The sequence below is a fragment of the Tauraco erythrolophus genome, chromosome 4 (assembly GCF_009769465.1).
Source record: "Tauraco erythrolophus isolate bTauEry1 chromosome 4, bTauEry1.pri, whole genome shotgun sequence".
Classification (NCBI taxonomy): Eukaryota; Metazoa; Chordata; class Aves; order Musophagiformes; family Musophagidae; genus Tauraco; species Tauraco erythrolophus.
In genome coordinates, this window is record NC_141468.1 from 29,087,298 (window position 1) to 29,100,751 (window position 13,454).

Genomic DNA, 13,454 nt, shown 5'->3' on the forward strand with positions numbered 1-13,454 from the left:
GAAATTGACTGCCCAGTCTGTCAGGAAACGGGAGATTCTCCCAACTCTTTAATTTGATAATAGCGTTTACTTCCTGATTTAGAGGATTCTGACCTTAAAATCAAGATGCTCTTATGGATGGAAAACCTATTTCAGGTGATTTTTAAATTATTCTCATGTTAACTAGCTATTTCCCTCTTGTAAAGGGAGAGTCACACAAGCAAATGCCTGGTACTAACATAGCAGCTCAGGTATTTGCAGAAAGAGGGATGTGAAAAACAGTGCCAGCAACATTTTTAAAGTTGGTTTTGCCATAAAACAAAGTAAGGTCAAGGGACCTATATGGGAGATGCCTCGTGAGCAAGGGATCCACTGGTGCAAGGGAAAAGGGTGTAAGGACTCCTCCTCCTTTAATAAAAGGAATGGCAGGAGCGGCGGTAACAACATGGGATGAACTGACCTGCACTCCCCCATTCCTCGAAGTGGGGGGAAGGTGTTGCTTTTAACATCTGGCTTTTCTTTTTATCCTCTCAAGTAACTGTTAATAAATTGAATTGTTTTGTTCCCAAGCCAAGTCTGTTTTGCCCGGGACCACGGTTGGTGGGTGCTCCTTCTCTGTTCTTGTCTCAACCCTCAGTCCTTTTATTATATTTTTCTCCTCTCCACTTCACTGGGGGAAGGAGTGAGAGAGCAGCTGTGTGGAGTTAAGTGGCCGGCTGGGCTAAACCACGACATATCTTCACCTGAATATTGGGATTTGCGTGGTTAAGTATCTAGATATCTAAGCTGATTTCAACTCCCATTTCTACCAGTACTGCTGCCTGTAATGGTGCTGGTGCCATTGCTACTTCTAGATTCTACTTCTTCCAAAAAAGCCCAGGTGAAGAACTGCACCCACTGTGTCTTCCTCTGCAAACAGAGTAAAATCCTAGCCCTAGTGAAGTTAATTCCAGAGCTCCCATTGTTTGAAATGGTGGTGGGATTTCATCAGATATACTTCTTTGCAGGTGTGTCAACATGGAATTTTAATCAGACTTTTAATGAGTTCCCCTTCTGCTCTCTTCTGCCCTTCACCTCAGGATAATATATGGCATGGAACAGACAAAGAACTTTTCAGGCTGTAATTACAATAATTAAAATATGTTTAGTAATTTCTTTCAAAAGCGTAAACAGAGTGATGAAGTCCAACAGACACACAATGCTATTTGTTGGAACACGCATCACCTATTGTAAAAAAGTACACAGGGCTGGTCCAAATACATCCTTGCTGTCATTTTATGCAGGAAGTGAAATCAAGCCAGGGACAAACCTAATGTAATGATGCTGAAAGGCACAAACCCCAGCACATTAATGAAGTAGCCACTGGATTTTCTTGAACATATCTATTTCTAAATGCTTAAATTGAGAAACCTATTGGTAACTATTCAGGGAAGAAAACCCCACAGTTCCCATAGACATTAACTACTTTCATGGGTGCTTCCAATACCAGGAGTTAACAAATCCCAAATTGCACACCCAAGCAGAAGGCACCCCTTTGAATACCTGTTTGCAGTCTTAAAAATGTAAATGTCATATTCATCTAACTCAGCAGCAAAGCGATCACTCTCGTAATACCTTTGGGCTTGGTATGGAAGAATATAGCTGAGACAGTTTAAGGAAACATCTCTTTTCAGGGTGAACAGGAAATATGGTCTCGTTATTGAAAAAGGGAACCTCAGAATGGACTTCACATTCCAAGTCTTTTCTGTAGAGATTGTTATCAAAATCATTTGATAAATCATCAGCCACAAGTAAGATAATAAAGCATGACAGAAACTAGTTTCTAAGAACCATGCCTTTCAGCAAATAGTTGCTTTATATATCCAAGTCTACTCAAACTACACAAGCAGTTCTAATGATAGAAAGTATATATTTTACTTATGAGGTCCCCCTTTCTTCCTTAAATATGTCCTTAATGATGTGGCTTTTGATCTTCGCTCTTCTGCTTTCCCTCCAAAAAGAGGTTGTGAAACTGATGTAAAAGAGCAGCAGTCTTGACTCTCACCATTTCATCTTCACTAACTCTTTCCTCTATTGCACTTCCGTTTTTTTATAGTCCCAGTTTCTTTATTATCTCTATCCCCTTCCTTTTCTTCACTGCCATTAACATTCCCCATGTTTATTTTCAGTTCCCAGAAAATCTCCCCATTCACATTGCTACCTCCTTCTCACCTACCAAAGTACTCTCTTTTTGCCACCTTCTTTCTCTCTGTTTTAGAGAAGCTGCCTCTGAACACACATTGCAATTCTCTCACTGTAGTATGCACTATTTGCAATAAATTAGAAGAAAAATACTGGAGCCTTTATTGTATAAAATGCCTAGTAAAGCTGAATACAAAGTTAACCAGAAGCAGGACGAAGGGTTTCATGCAGGAGCTGCAATACTGTTCCACCCTTTTTCATAGTTTTTCTCTTTAGTTAAAAGAGGAAAACTTACTGTTACCTGCCTTCTGACAAACATGATTATTTCTGCACTTCCAAGTAATCATATTCAATACTAATATACCAGCAAGGTAGAAATTAAACTGAACAAGTCTCCATTTGAATTCAGTGATTACTAAAAATATTTAGATAATGAATTTGAAATGTCATTTTCCAGAAAGAATAACTTCCAATTTGTCCTGATTTTCAGAAAAGAAATTATTGTGGAAGTAACACAGATATGAACTAAACTGCAAAATTCAAAGTTTTAAAGTTTTGAAATCAAGTCTTGTGTTTCAGACCCAGACCTAATAGTGAACACTCCTGTTAATTTTTAAAAGATGAAGAATTTTCAGTAATTTTTTATATCTTGTTTTTGGATAACTAGCTTGAACATACTCAAGTCCTCATTTTTCTGTGCCAGAAGCCAGAAAACCAGATCTCTTTAAAGTATTTCAAATCAGAAAGTACCTTTTAAAATTTTATTTTATTTAGGAAACTCTCCTCTATCTGCCTATGTTTCCTGAAACCAAGGCTTTTGTTAGATTTCAGCTGAACCGTTTATGAATGATTCATGACCCAAAAGCATAAGCTTTGTTTTCGCAAGAGTTTGTGACCTTGAGCAGAATGTCAGGCTCACCCAAAACTCACACGAATGCTGGTAAAACTCGCTTTCTCTATGGTGAAACATTCCCGTGGAACAGATTTTTGAGACATGAAGTAGTCAGCATGCTGCGTGTGGGTAGGTTAAATGCAGGGTAAGGGAATTAAATATGATTCCAGAAGTGACACAGAAGACAGGACAACATCCAAGGTAATCAGTCCAGAGCCCTGTACCTAAGACAGGGAAAGGTGTGGGGAGAGACTGAAACAGGTTTTTAACTAAAGGATATCAACACAGAATGCTACAGAGGGCTCTATTAAAGACATTTACTTGATCGCTGATAAACTTCTTGAAGTCAGTGCATTTGGGAATTTTTTCTCTAATTGAGATGCTCCCCTGCTATGAAGAAATTGTGCTAGCCTGTTTACTTCCATTTCCCCCAGGGAAATCACTGTGTCAGCAGCTTCGCAGCTGACCTGCCCATGATTTTGGGCCAAACCCAAGAATTTCAGTTAGAGGAGTCTGCTCATGCCAGTGGATCATACCAGTGCAAGGTGGAAAAAGTATAAAGGTAGCCAGCTTTTGGGCAAGTGTGTCTGAGATGCAACAGTTGGAGTGGGAGATTTGACATATGTGTTCTTTCTGCCTGAAAGAGGCATTTATGCTATTTTAGCTGTTTACATTAGGATGAGATTAACTTCACTTTGACATGCCTGTTGTTCTCCCCAGCTATGGAAACAGACTATGTAACTTGCTCTTACGTAGTTTACACTGTAGACACACACCTGATTAGGTAACCAAGCTACCTCTTAATAGCCTCTTGTAGAGAATTACCTACTACAAAGCACTCAGTTGCAGACTTGAATCCTTATTGTTCCTCTCTTCTACACAGTTTGTAAATCTGCCAATACCTCTTGTGAAAAACAGGCACAAAAAGAGGGCACAGAGAATTTCACTCACTGACATAATAACCTCTCAACTCCTGCTGATTTAGTTATCTGCCAATAAAAACCCCAAACCAACCAACCAATCAACTAACCAAGAAAAAATAAACAAGCCCAAAACCAGAACAGATAAAAGGGGCTGCAGCAGTACAGTGGGATGCAAGGATATGTGTTTCTGAACTTGCCATCCTTGCAAGGAGACATCGAATATGCAGGAACACGAAACAGGGCTTGACACATTGACTGTCTCTTTCTCTAGTCATTCTCTCTATAATCTAAATTCTTAAATGAAAGGGAATCTCCAGCACTCCCTGTAAAACCAGCTCAAAATACCATAGGATTTGGCCAGATTTCTTTAGTATGATTATATGATTTGATTTCTCACGAAAACATTTCCTCTATTTGTATGCCATGTTAAACATTACATTTATGAGCAGCTGGTGGCTCTCAAATCAGAACATGTGTTTACTTTAAGAGTGGTAATCTCTTACAGGTAGTTTACCATTATGTGTTTATGGCCTCTTAAGTAACTATTGAAGGATCAAATGAACTAACTAGGTGGAAAAATATCTATCTTACCTTGCAAAAAGGTAAAAACGGAAGTCATGGAAGCAATGGTTTCAAAACTCATGAATTACTGCACCCCTTCAATGGGATACAATGCTTGTTTATTTTGTAACAAGAATAACTATAACAGGCCTACTTCTGTAGTCTTGCCTGGAGGAACACCTACTCTTAGGATGATTTTGTTCAATGTTAACAGCATTTAGACATGAAGATTCCTGTTTCAACTCTCCAAAGCTTAGCCTTTTTAACTTAGCAAGTGCTAAAACCAAACAAAAATACCACAGTCTGTGTACAGTAGGCTTAATATTGATTTTTTCAACCTAAAAATCTGAAAATCGAGCCACATTCCTTCCTCATTTTTCAGTAATAAGGATTTTGCAAACCCAACTGGCTACTCTTACAAATTCCCATTTATATTCATGTTATCTCTGTCATGACATTAGTATAACACTTCATATAACACTTTAGCATAACTAAGATGTGAAAGCTAATGAGACTAGAAAGCATAATAATAGCAATAAGGTAATGCATTTGGCTTCCTTCCAGATCGCTCTGCCTTCTCTTCAGGTGAGCCAAATTTATTCAGCTTCAGTTCAGAAGAAATATCCTTTTAAATATCAAACTTGGTCTCAAATAATGAGCCCTGCTAGGAGGTGAAGCATATCATTCAGTACAGAGCTGCACCAACCCAGATCAAAGCTGTCTTGAATAAGCCTGGTTGGAGAACAAAGGAACTGCAGCCTACTGAGACATGGAGCCGTCCCACTAGCACCGAGACACCGAGTTGTCCCACCAACACCGAGACACTGAGCCATGCCACCAACACGGAGACACAGAGCCGTCCCACCAACACTGAGACAGCGAGCCATCATTAACCACCTCCTGCTGTACGAGGGGCCTGGACTGGGAAGCCTCTTTGGGCAAGGACAGTTTTGAACTGCTGAAGCCAGTTGTTTCTTGGAGCTTTGGAATTAACTACAACTTTTAAGACCAGGGTTAAAGACTACTCTCTTCAGAAAGCCTGACAGAGAGTTGTTAATTCTCCTGTCTTCAGAAGCTTTCGAAGAAGATTTCCAGCAAACCACAATCCAAAGGCAAGCTGAAATGGCCGTAAACATGTAAGAAAAGATCACTTTATCGCTTAACTGTACCCTGGCTTGTGATAAAGCACAGTAACCTCATCATCGTTTTTAAACAGACTGGCTATTGTTTTCTTGTTGGACTGGCATAAAAGGAAAATATATTTTGCTGTGTGGCCTAACAGATCCTGTTCAGCACAGTTAAATATTTATTGTTTTCATCTACATGTTACAGACAAAATGCCTGATCTCAAGGCGCAGAAATAAGGGTGGAAAATTCGAAAATGCTGGCTCCTTTTGGATCTTGCAATGTGAAAAGATATCTTTTCCTACTCTCTGGCAACATCAAACACACACAAGGATATTTCCACGTCATTGTAATAATTGTGGGCTACACGTCACATAAAGATCAATCCTGCAATAGTTTCCAGTGTGAGAATTTTCAATGTGCACACAGAAAACCCCAACTTCAGTCAAGATTTTGCTCTAAATAATTCAGGTTTCTGGCACAGAGTCTTAATGATCCCTGGAGCCATTTTTGAGGTGCAAAAGAAAGGAGGAAAACAAGTTAATTTACAAGATTGTAAGGAAAAACATCCTGATGGCAAAGAAACGTGAAAAAAATTTTGTAGGAACAATACTTTTTACATCATTTCTTTAACATTAATATGTTTACCCAGGTTTTTAACTAGCAAATTAGACTGAGAAGGCAAACACCTTATAAAATCTGTGCCAGCTAATTTAGCTTCTGTTGTGTAAACTAAGAGAACTAGCAGCATCAGTGTATCTTCTAAGGAGCTGGCAATAGGCTGACTTGCAATTCCACAAAATTGAGACGTCAGACTGAGTTCCTTAAATCTCAGAAATGTCTAGCTTACTTAAAGCTCATCTCCCTGACTTCTTCTTTGGTGTTTTTCACTTGGGTTGTGTCATAGGTCTTAAGAGTCCTAGATGACTGACCTCTTCTAGCTGGCAGGCTTTGATGACACTCTTGTATCGGTATTCATCGTAGGATACACCAAAAATTATGTTTTCTTTTATTGTTCCAGGCATGATCCAAGAGACTTGAGGTGAAAAGGATATTCTTCCACTGTGTTTAATTTTACCCCGTGAAGGCTCCAATTCTCCCATGATCAGCATCAGAAGAGAAGTCTGAAAAATCATTAACACTTGGTTAATATATCAGAGATCTGGATAACCATAAGGAACGCTAAACAAAACGAGAGTGACTCTGCTAAGAGTAAATTTGTGGTGCATTTGTTTCGTAAAGAGTGTCCCTATAAGTACTGATCTAGAGCAAGCTGCAATTAGTGGAGATTTTCATGATACATAAGGTTCCAAAAGACCTCTGAAATGAGAGAAACTTCATTCAATAAACAATAAAAATTGTGTAAGATAACTTGTAAAAAAGGCATGCTGCTGCAAATGTATTTTTAATTAAACTTCTCGTAATTATTCAAGGTAAAAACGTGAGTATCTGAGAGACACATACAGACATAAGGTATTAGTATTTATGGAGAATGTTATTAGATTTTTAACATTACCAATGACTACTTTGTTTGTTCTTTGTACAGCACAATTCATGTTTACAGTTTTGCTAGTGTTCATAAGCCTTTTATCTATATTGCCTTAAAAAATGCAATTTCTTTGTGTACATGTATACGATTACTCACAAACTGCTCAGTGTGATCTGAATTTTCCTCTGTAACTGTTAACTCATTTACGTGAATGCATGACCTAAGTATATTTACTATTTCCTTTCATAAAAGAATTGATTGCAATTTCAGTACCGACATGCTATAATTTCAAAGTTAATCAGTAGCTTGTAGTAACCTTGTCACACATCACAGACTACTAGATCAAAGAATAGAATTGAGAAATACAAGGAAAAATATGTTACAGAGCCATTCCAGTGGTGTTCTTATCACTAATAAGCAGTCAACAAAGCTGGGACGTAACAGTCAAAGATCTAAAAATCTGTCTAAGTCACAGTTTCATGCTGTCAAGTCCAGAGATCCTCTGACAAGTTATACAACATGTAGGGAGAAGTCTCACAAGATTCCTTCCATTATACCAGAATCTGAATTTTCCAAAATGCCAAGAAGTTTCTGATCTTGCAAAGGATAGTCACTTTGTATATTTTGCACACTGGATATTCAACTACTGTATCTTGTGCCATATAATATAAATGGGAAAAAAAAAAAACAAACTCAACCCTATCTAATATTGAAGCAGTATTAAAGAACTGATGTCAGGCTTCATACATGATACAGATAAAGAGAGTGTACAATCTATTTTACAGGCCTGACAATCCCTGGAAAATACAGTAACAGCCTAAAGCAACTTGAAGCAAACCTTAAATTAAGAGAATATAAGGAAAGGAGAAACTCTCATTTTTTGGAGGGAGGGCATAAACCTTATTTCTCGTAAATCTTTCAGATATTATTGCAAGCCTTTTATCTTTATTGCCTTGAAAAATGCAAATTTGTTATATGCATATACTCACATAAACCGCTCAGTGTGATCTGAATTTTCCTCAATTTCCTAAGCAGCTGAAGAAAGAAGATATACATACATTCTTCAGCTCTTTCTAGTTGACCTTTTTTTAATAAGAAGTATCAGCTTTAGCAATAGCCATCTGAGATTATCAGCAATATAGGAGAACTATTCTGTTAATCCAGAATATCACGGTATAATGCATCTCAACATACCAGCTTGAGGACAACCTCATGTCCTGAGTCCCTTGCTCTTTCCTATTGGTATCATTACTGAAAAATAATATAGAAGTCTTGATCATATTGAAATTCATGAGTCTTTTGCCATCGACTCCAATAGACCAAAGATTTTACCCAATGCAAGTAAAAGAAATCAGAATATATTACCAATAATTTGTTAAACAGGAAAAGTTGCAAATGTGTAATGAATATTTGTTTGACTTTCACATCTCAGAAAACCCAGTGAAGATGAAAGACTCATCTAATTACTTGCTGTTCAAAGTGAATAAGAGTATCAGAGTCCAACTCATTTTACATTAATGAGTTTAATTGGATGTGTTATCTGCAAACTAAATGTACTGATAACATTCCAGGGTTCTAAAATGATGATTAATCTAAAGAACAACTTTCCTCAGAAAACCACCAATTTTGGCAGCACCTCCCCAGATTTCCACATGGGACTCAGGGAGTCTGTCTGAGTGATGCACTGCAGGAACCAAGCACAAGTGACTAGGTATACCACATGTCCAGGGCACACGTCTTAGTTACCTGGCTAACCCATGTCAGGCTTGTCAGCTTACTGACCATCTTGTGTTTTTTTTTCCTTAAAATTTTTCCTTAAAATGTTAGCAAGGCAGGAAAAAAAAAATCAAGTCTGCTTTCTAGCATACTGAGCTGTCTGTATATCTATGCTATGTTCTCCAGTTTACTGTTTTAAAGGCAAGGAGATTCTTACAATGAGCAAACTTTAGGTTTCAGTTTGCATTATTCCTGCAAATCTCCTTTTACTCCCTACAGAAAAATAGTTTTGTCATTTAAATTGCTATTTCCTTATTAAGTCTGTATCCTTGTATGTACAAAAAATACCCAGCAAACTCTTTCTCATATTGGCCACAGAGTAAAACTTCAAATAACTGTCGCCCGTTTTAATTAAACCTACAGTTTACTCATACTTTTTCCTGCAGCTATCATTTTCACAGAGAGCACAGGACAGTAAGAATACAGTAGCAATAGAGGTAACAATACAGATAACAACACAATATTATTCCTTAAAATTATCAGAACTTTTGTTGAAACAACTGAAATAGAAATACCTTGCCTGCTCCAGTAGATCCAGAAACAGCTAGTAACTGTCCCTTCTCAATCTTGAAATTTATATCCTGAAGAACAGGAGAGGCATGAAGGGGAAAATTACTGAAGAAGAGATTGTTGTCAGTGCTAGGAGCTTTGCTGTTGTTGTTTTCCTGGTTTGCTTTTATAAAGAGCTCTCCAATTCCCTGCAACACACACAGATGTGTATTTGTATGTACATAAAATAGAAATAAAACATGTATATGCAGACATGTATATCATACTATGGACTTAGGAAAATATACAAACTTACCTTTCTGATGTTATTTTTCATATCTAAAACACATTTATTATATTCTTAAATATATATATTAATGTATATATTGGACTTGCTCTTAAATTTGTGGACACAAACAAAATTTGCCTATTATAGAACTGCTTTTCAATGTTTATACATGCCACAGTCTGATTCTGTTTTCAGGCTGGCTTAAATCAGAAATAACTACTTAGTACAGACCTTAACACTTATTAAACAATCTCTTCCAAAGCTTCTCAACCCTGGATAATTTGATATTATGCGTTAATTACTTGCTATATATTCCTTGCCTGCTGATAGCTGAAGCCAGTTAAAATGAAGGAGCGTAGGCTGATCTTTTTGGAGAACATCAAGGCAAATATTGGTACAAAACATACACTCTGTGTTTTAATTTAGTGTGGGTAAAAGTACTAACCTCATCCCAAAAAGCTGTTACTTTGTCCAGCTCAAGCCCAGTGGTTGTTAGATTATACTCCAAGGCTTTATATTCTTTTTCAGTAAGAAATCCTAGAAACACCATGAAAACAGATGACAGGAAACGGTAAGGGACGACAGCCATATCACACAAAAACAGTACATCCTCGTCAATGCAGAGCACTAGTTCATATTTCTGATGGTGCTATTGCGTTGTAGTGTCTTAGAGAGAGGCATAAATACAGCTGATAAAACATCTTTTGAATAGAGAAGGAAATGGTTTTTAAACTATAAATTCTTTCATTGCTAGTGAAAACATAACCATAAATATATTTGATTCTGGTTTAGAAAGAATATCAAAACTTGACAGTTCCTTTGCTTTCAGGACTTGTACCAGGCAGCATCACCCCTCCGACTTCAATTTTTTTCAAATAAAGCTTTGGTTTTAGAGTAGGATGTGGAAGGTTGCACTCTGTTCAACAGTGAAACAAAGCAGCTACATGCTGCTATCTCCCTATTCCATAACTGCAAGGGTTTAAAAGAGTTAGAATGGTGTCTCTACCAATAAAAAAAAAAAAAAAAAAAGCAGATAATGATCCTGTTGAGTGCAGCACTGAAGTAGCATAATTTCAAATTACACAAGTCAGCAACCCAACGCTTGTGTTACCTTCTGGGATAATACTAGGAAAAAAGAGTAAACCTTTGTTAATGTAAGAAAGACAACTTTTCTATCCCATGATTTTGTTAAGGTTATTAAGTCTGTAGGTACCATCATCTCTAAACTGTCTTTTAAATTATGTGGAACCACATAGGTCTGCATGGGCAATACAGCAGACAAACTAAGCAGATGGTAAAGGAGAAAATCCGTTCTCTACAGTAAAGTTGCAAATTTCCCAAGTAGAACAAGCAGAAGGGAAAAAGCAGATGACTGAAAGAGCAGGAACCACAAAACTGGAAGGCAAACCACACACAGTTTATGCAAAAGAAGGAAATGATAGCTAGGCTTTCATAACAAAGGCAGTGGGGTCACCCAGTGGAGTTGCTGGAGCAGCAAGAGTCAGAGAAAGCACACTGATCCTGAAAGACTTCGTGGTCTGGAAAACATGGGTCTAGCTACAGGGCAAATATGATAAGCCAGGGGACATATCTGACCCAATGAACTCTCTAAACTGATGAGGAAATTAAATCAGAGAAACATATGAGTGGTTTATTATTTTTATTTATGTTTCTCACGACAAGTAAAAGGCATCGGTGTTCTGGGATTCTGTGCAGTCTGTCTACGGGGTCTATACTGAACCTGCCACAAAGAGATGATTATTTATGGATTCAGAGCATCCACAGAGCTGATACCCCACAGACAAGCGTTCAGCAAAGTGATGGCAATGGTACGACAACTGGGCTTGCCAGTTCTGTGACAGGGCATTGGATACACTCTTCCAGGAAACAGGAGAGATGGGATACCTCCACTAACGCCTAGGGAATCTGAGACCACAAGGACTGCCTAAATTGGGACCCAGCAAGGCAGCCTTCTGAATGTCGAATAGAAAGGTTAGAAAGAGAAACAGAAAGGCTAGATAGCTAGAATTTTCTGCCCAGTTGAAGATCACAAAAATTCAATACCTGCTGCTTATTCTATATTAAGGTTAGAATTTCTGAGCAAGACCTTTAAGTTCCATATTAGGTATTTTTATCACACTAAAAATAATAAAATGTATGTTTTACCAAAAAATAGCTAAAAATATGTTTTAAAAAAGCCTAAGATTTCACCTCGAAATAGAATAAGAATCCTTTTCCTGAGGAGTGGTTTCAAAACAGCAGATAAACCAGATACATTTAATGAGAATGAACTCTGATTTAACACTGCAGATAAGCCTCTCATGCTGGTATATGAGCAATTGATCTCAGTAGGTAAGGTAGGTAATAATTATTTGACCGGAACCTTAATTATGTTTACTACTCATAATGAATGAGATGCACATTTGCATAAGATGCACAATCTCCTTCTGTTCTTGCCACTAATAGCTAGGAAAACAGAAGATCTACGATTGCAACTACTGGAAGCTGTGCTATATAAAACATGTACTAGTTTTGTACTTCCTTTTCTGAAGGAAAAACATCTCTTAAACACCACAACTCATGATATATTTTTATTAAGTTCCTTATTCTGCAATAAGAAGAAACAACTAAATGCCACTGTTTCAAAAAAGCAGCGTGCAGGTAGCATGAGACTCCTGTGGTCATGCTGCCTGGGGAACCATATAACAATATCAAGATTTATAATGACATCTCATGGTGTGTAGTCAAAGCAACATATAGTATATTTGGAAAGACTGCTTAAATGTTGTGTGCTTTTGTTGATCAACTGACAAGATAACATACTATAAAGAATTAGCTTACGCACTTGGGAAAGATTTTAGTGTATGTATCCTACCTGTATTTTGTTTATTGCTCCAATAGAGTCATACCAGGTCTGTAGAGACCCAGGAAACTGCCTGGTCACTGCCATTCGAAGAACAATGCAGAAGGAAATGGTGGTAAATATTTTTCGGAGAATAATTCCTTTAATTAGAGCATATGGAAGCACAGCTAAAAACACCACAAAAAAGCCTGAAAAGAAGAAGGCTGAGCTGTTGAAATATCTCACATAAGCAGCTTTTCGGGTTAGCTTCAATTCAGTTCTGTTAAAAAAACAAATACAATCATTAGTACAGGATTCCACAGTTTACATCTTACAAATATGTTGGATGGAACTGGTAGAACAATTAACTCAGAGGCTCATTCATCCTTATTATTTTCTAGGATTGCAGTTAAAAAGCAAGGTTCAAAACAATTTTGGACCTAAAAAATAATTAGAGCCAAATTTGGGCATCATTGTTCAGAGATGTTAGACAAAATAACGATGATCTATGTCATGGTTTAGATACCTCATAACCCACAAGACTCTACAATTCCTGGCACAATCATCCTTAAGCACCTAACGCTGTGGTATATGATAACACTCCCAGAAGTGTCATCCTATACTCATCTACATACATAACTCCCCTAGAAATAATATACTTTGAAATGCCAGATTTGCTATACATGACCATAAAAAAAACTAAGAACAATCCACAAGCCAATTATAGTGTCATCTCCTCTTGCAGAGCACCCTACTAACAGCTTCACCCATGAAGTAAGGTATCAGTTAACCTGAGCTTGAACAGGTGGAAGGCAGGGAGTCTGCTCTCCACCTTCCTTTCTCCAGAGAAGGTCAGTCTACAGGGTAGCTTACTGACTGCTGTGCACTCAGGAATGCAACTGGTGAAT

At 37.6% G+C, this 13,454-nt stretch overlaps 1 protein-coding gene across 1 annotated transcript in view; it reads right to left on the reverse strand.

Moving 5' to 3' along the window:
• Positions 1 to 13,454, reverse strand: part of CFTR (CF transmembrane conductance regulator) — a 118,927-nt gene that overhangs the window by 48,726 nt on the left and 56,747 nt on the right. The window contains 5 exon segments of the mRNA XM_086609914.1: positions 6,594 to 6,785; positions 9,442 to 9,624; positions 10,150 to 10,226; positions 10,229 to 10,241; positions 12,580 to 12,826. Coding sequence (XP_086466040.1) covers positions 6,594 to 6,785; positions 9,442 to 9,624; positions 10,150 to 10,226; positions 10,229 to 10,241; positions 12,580 to 12,826 — 712 coding nt within the window.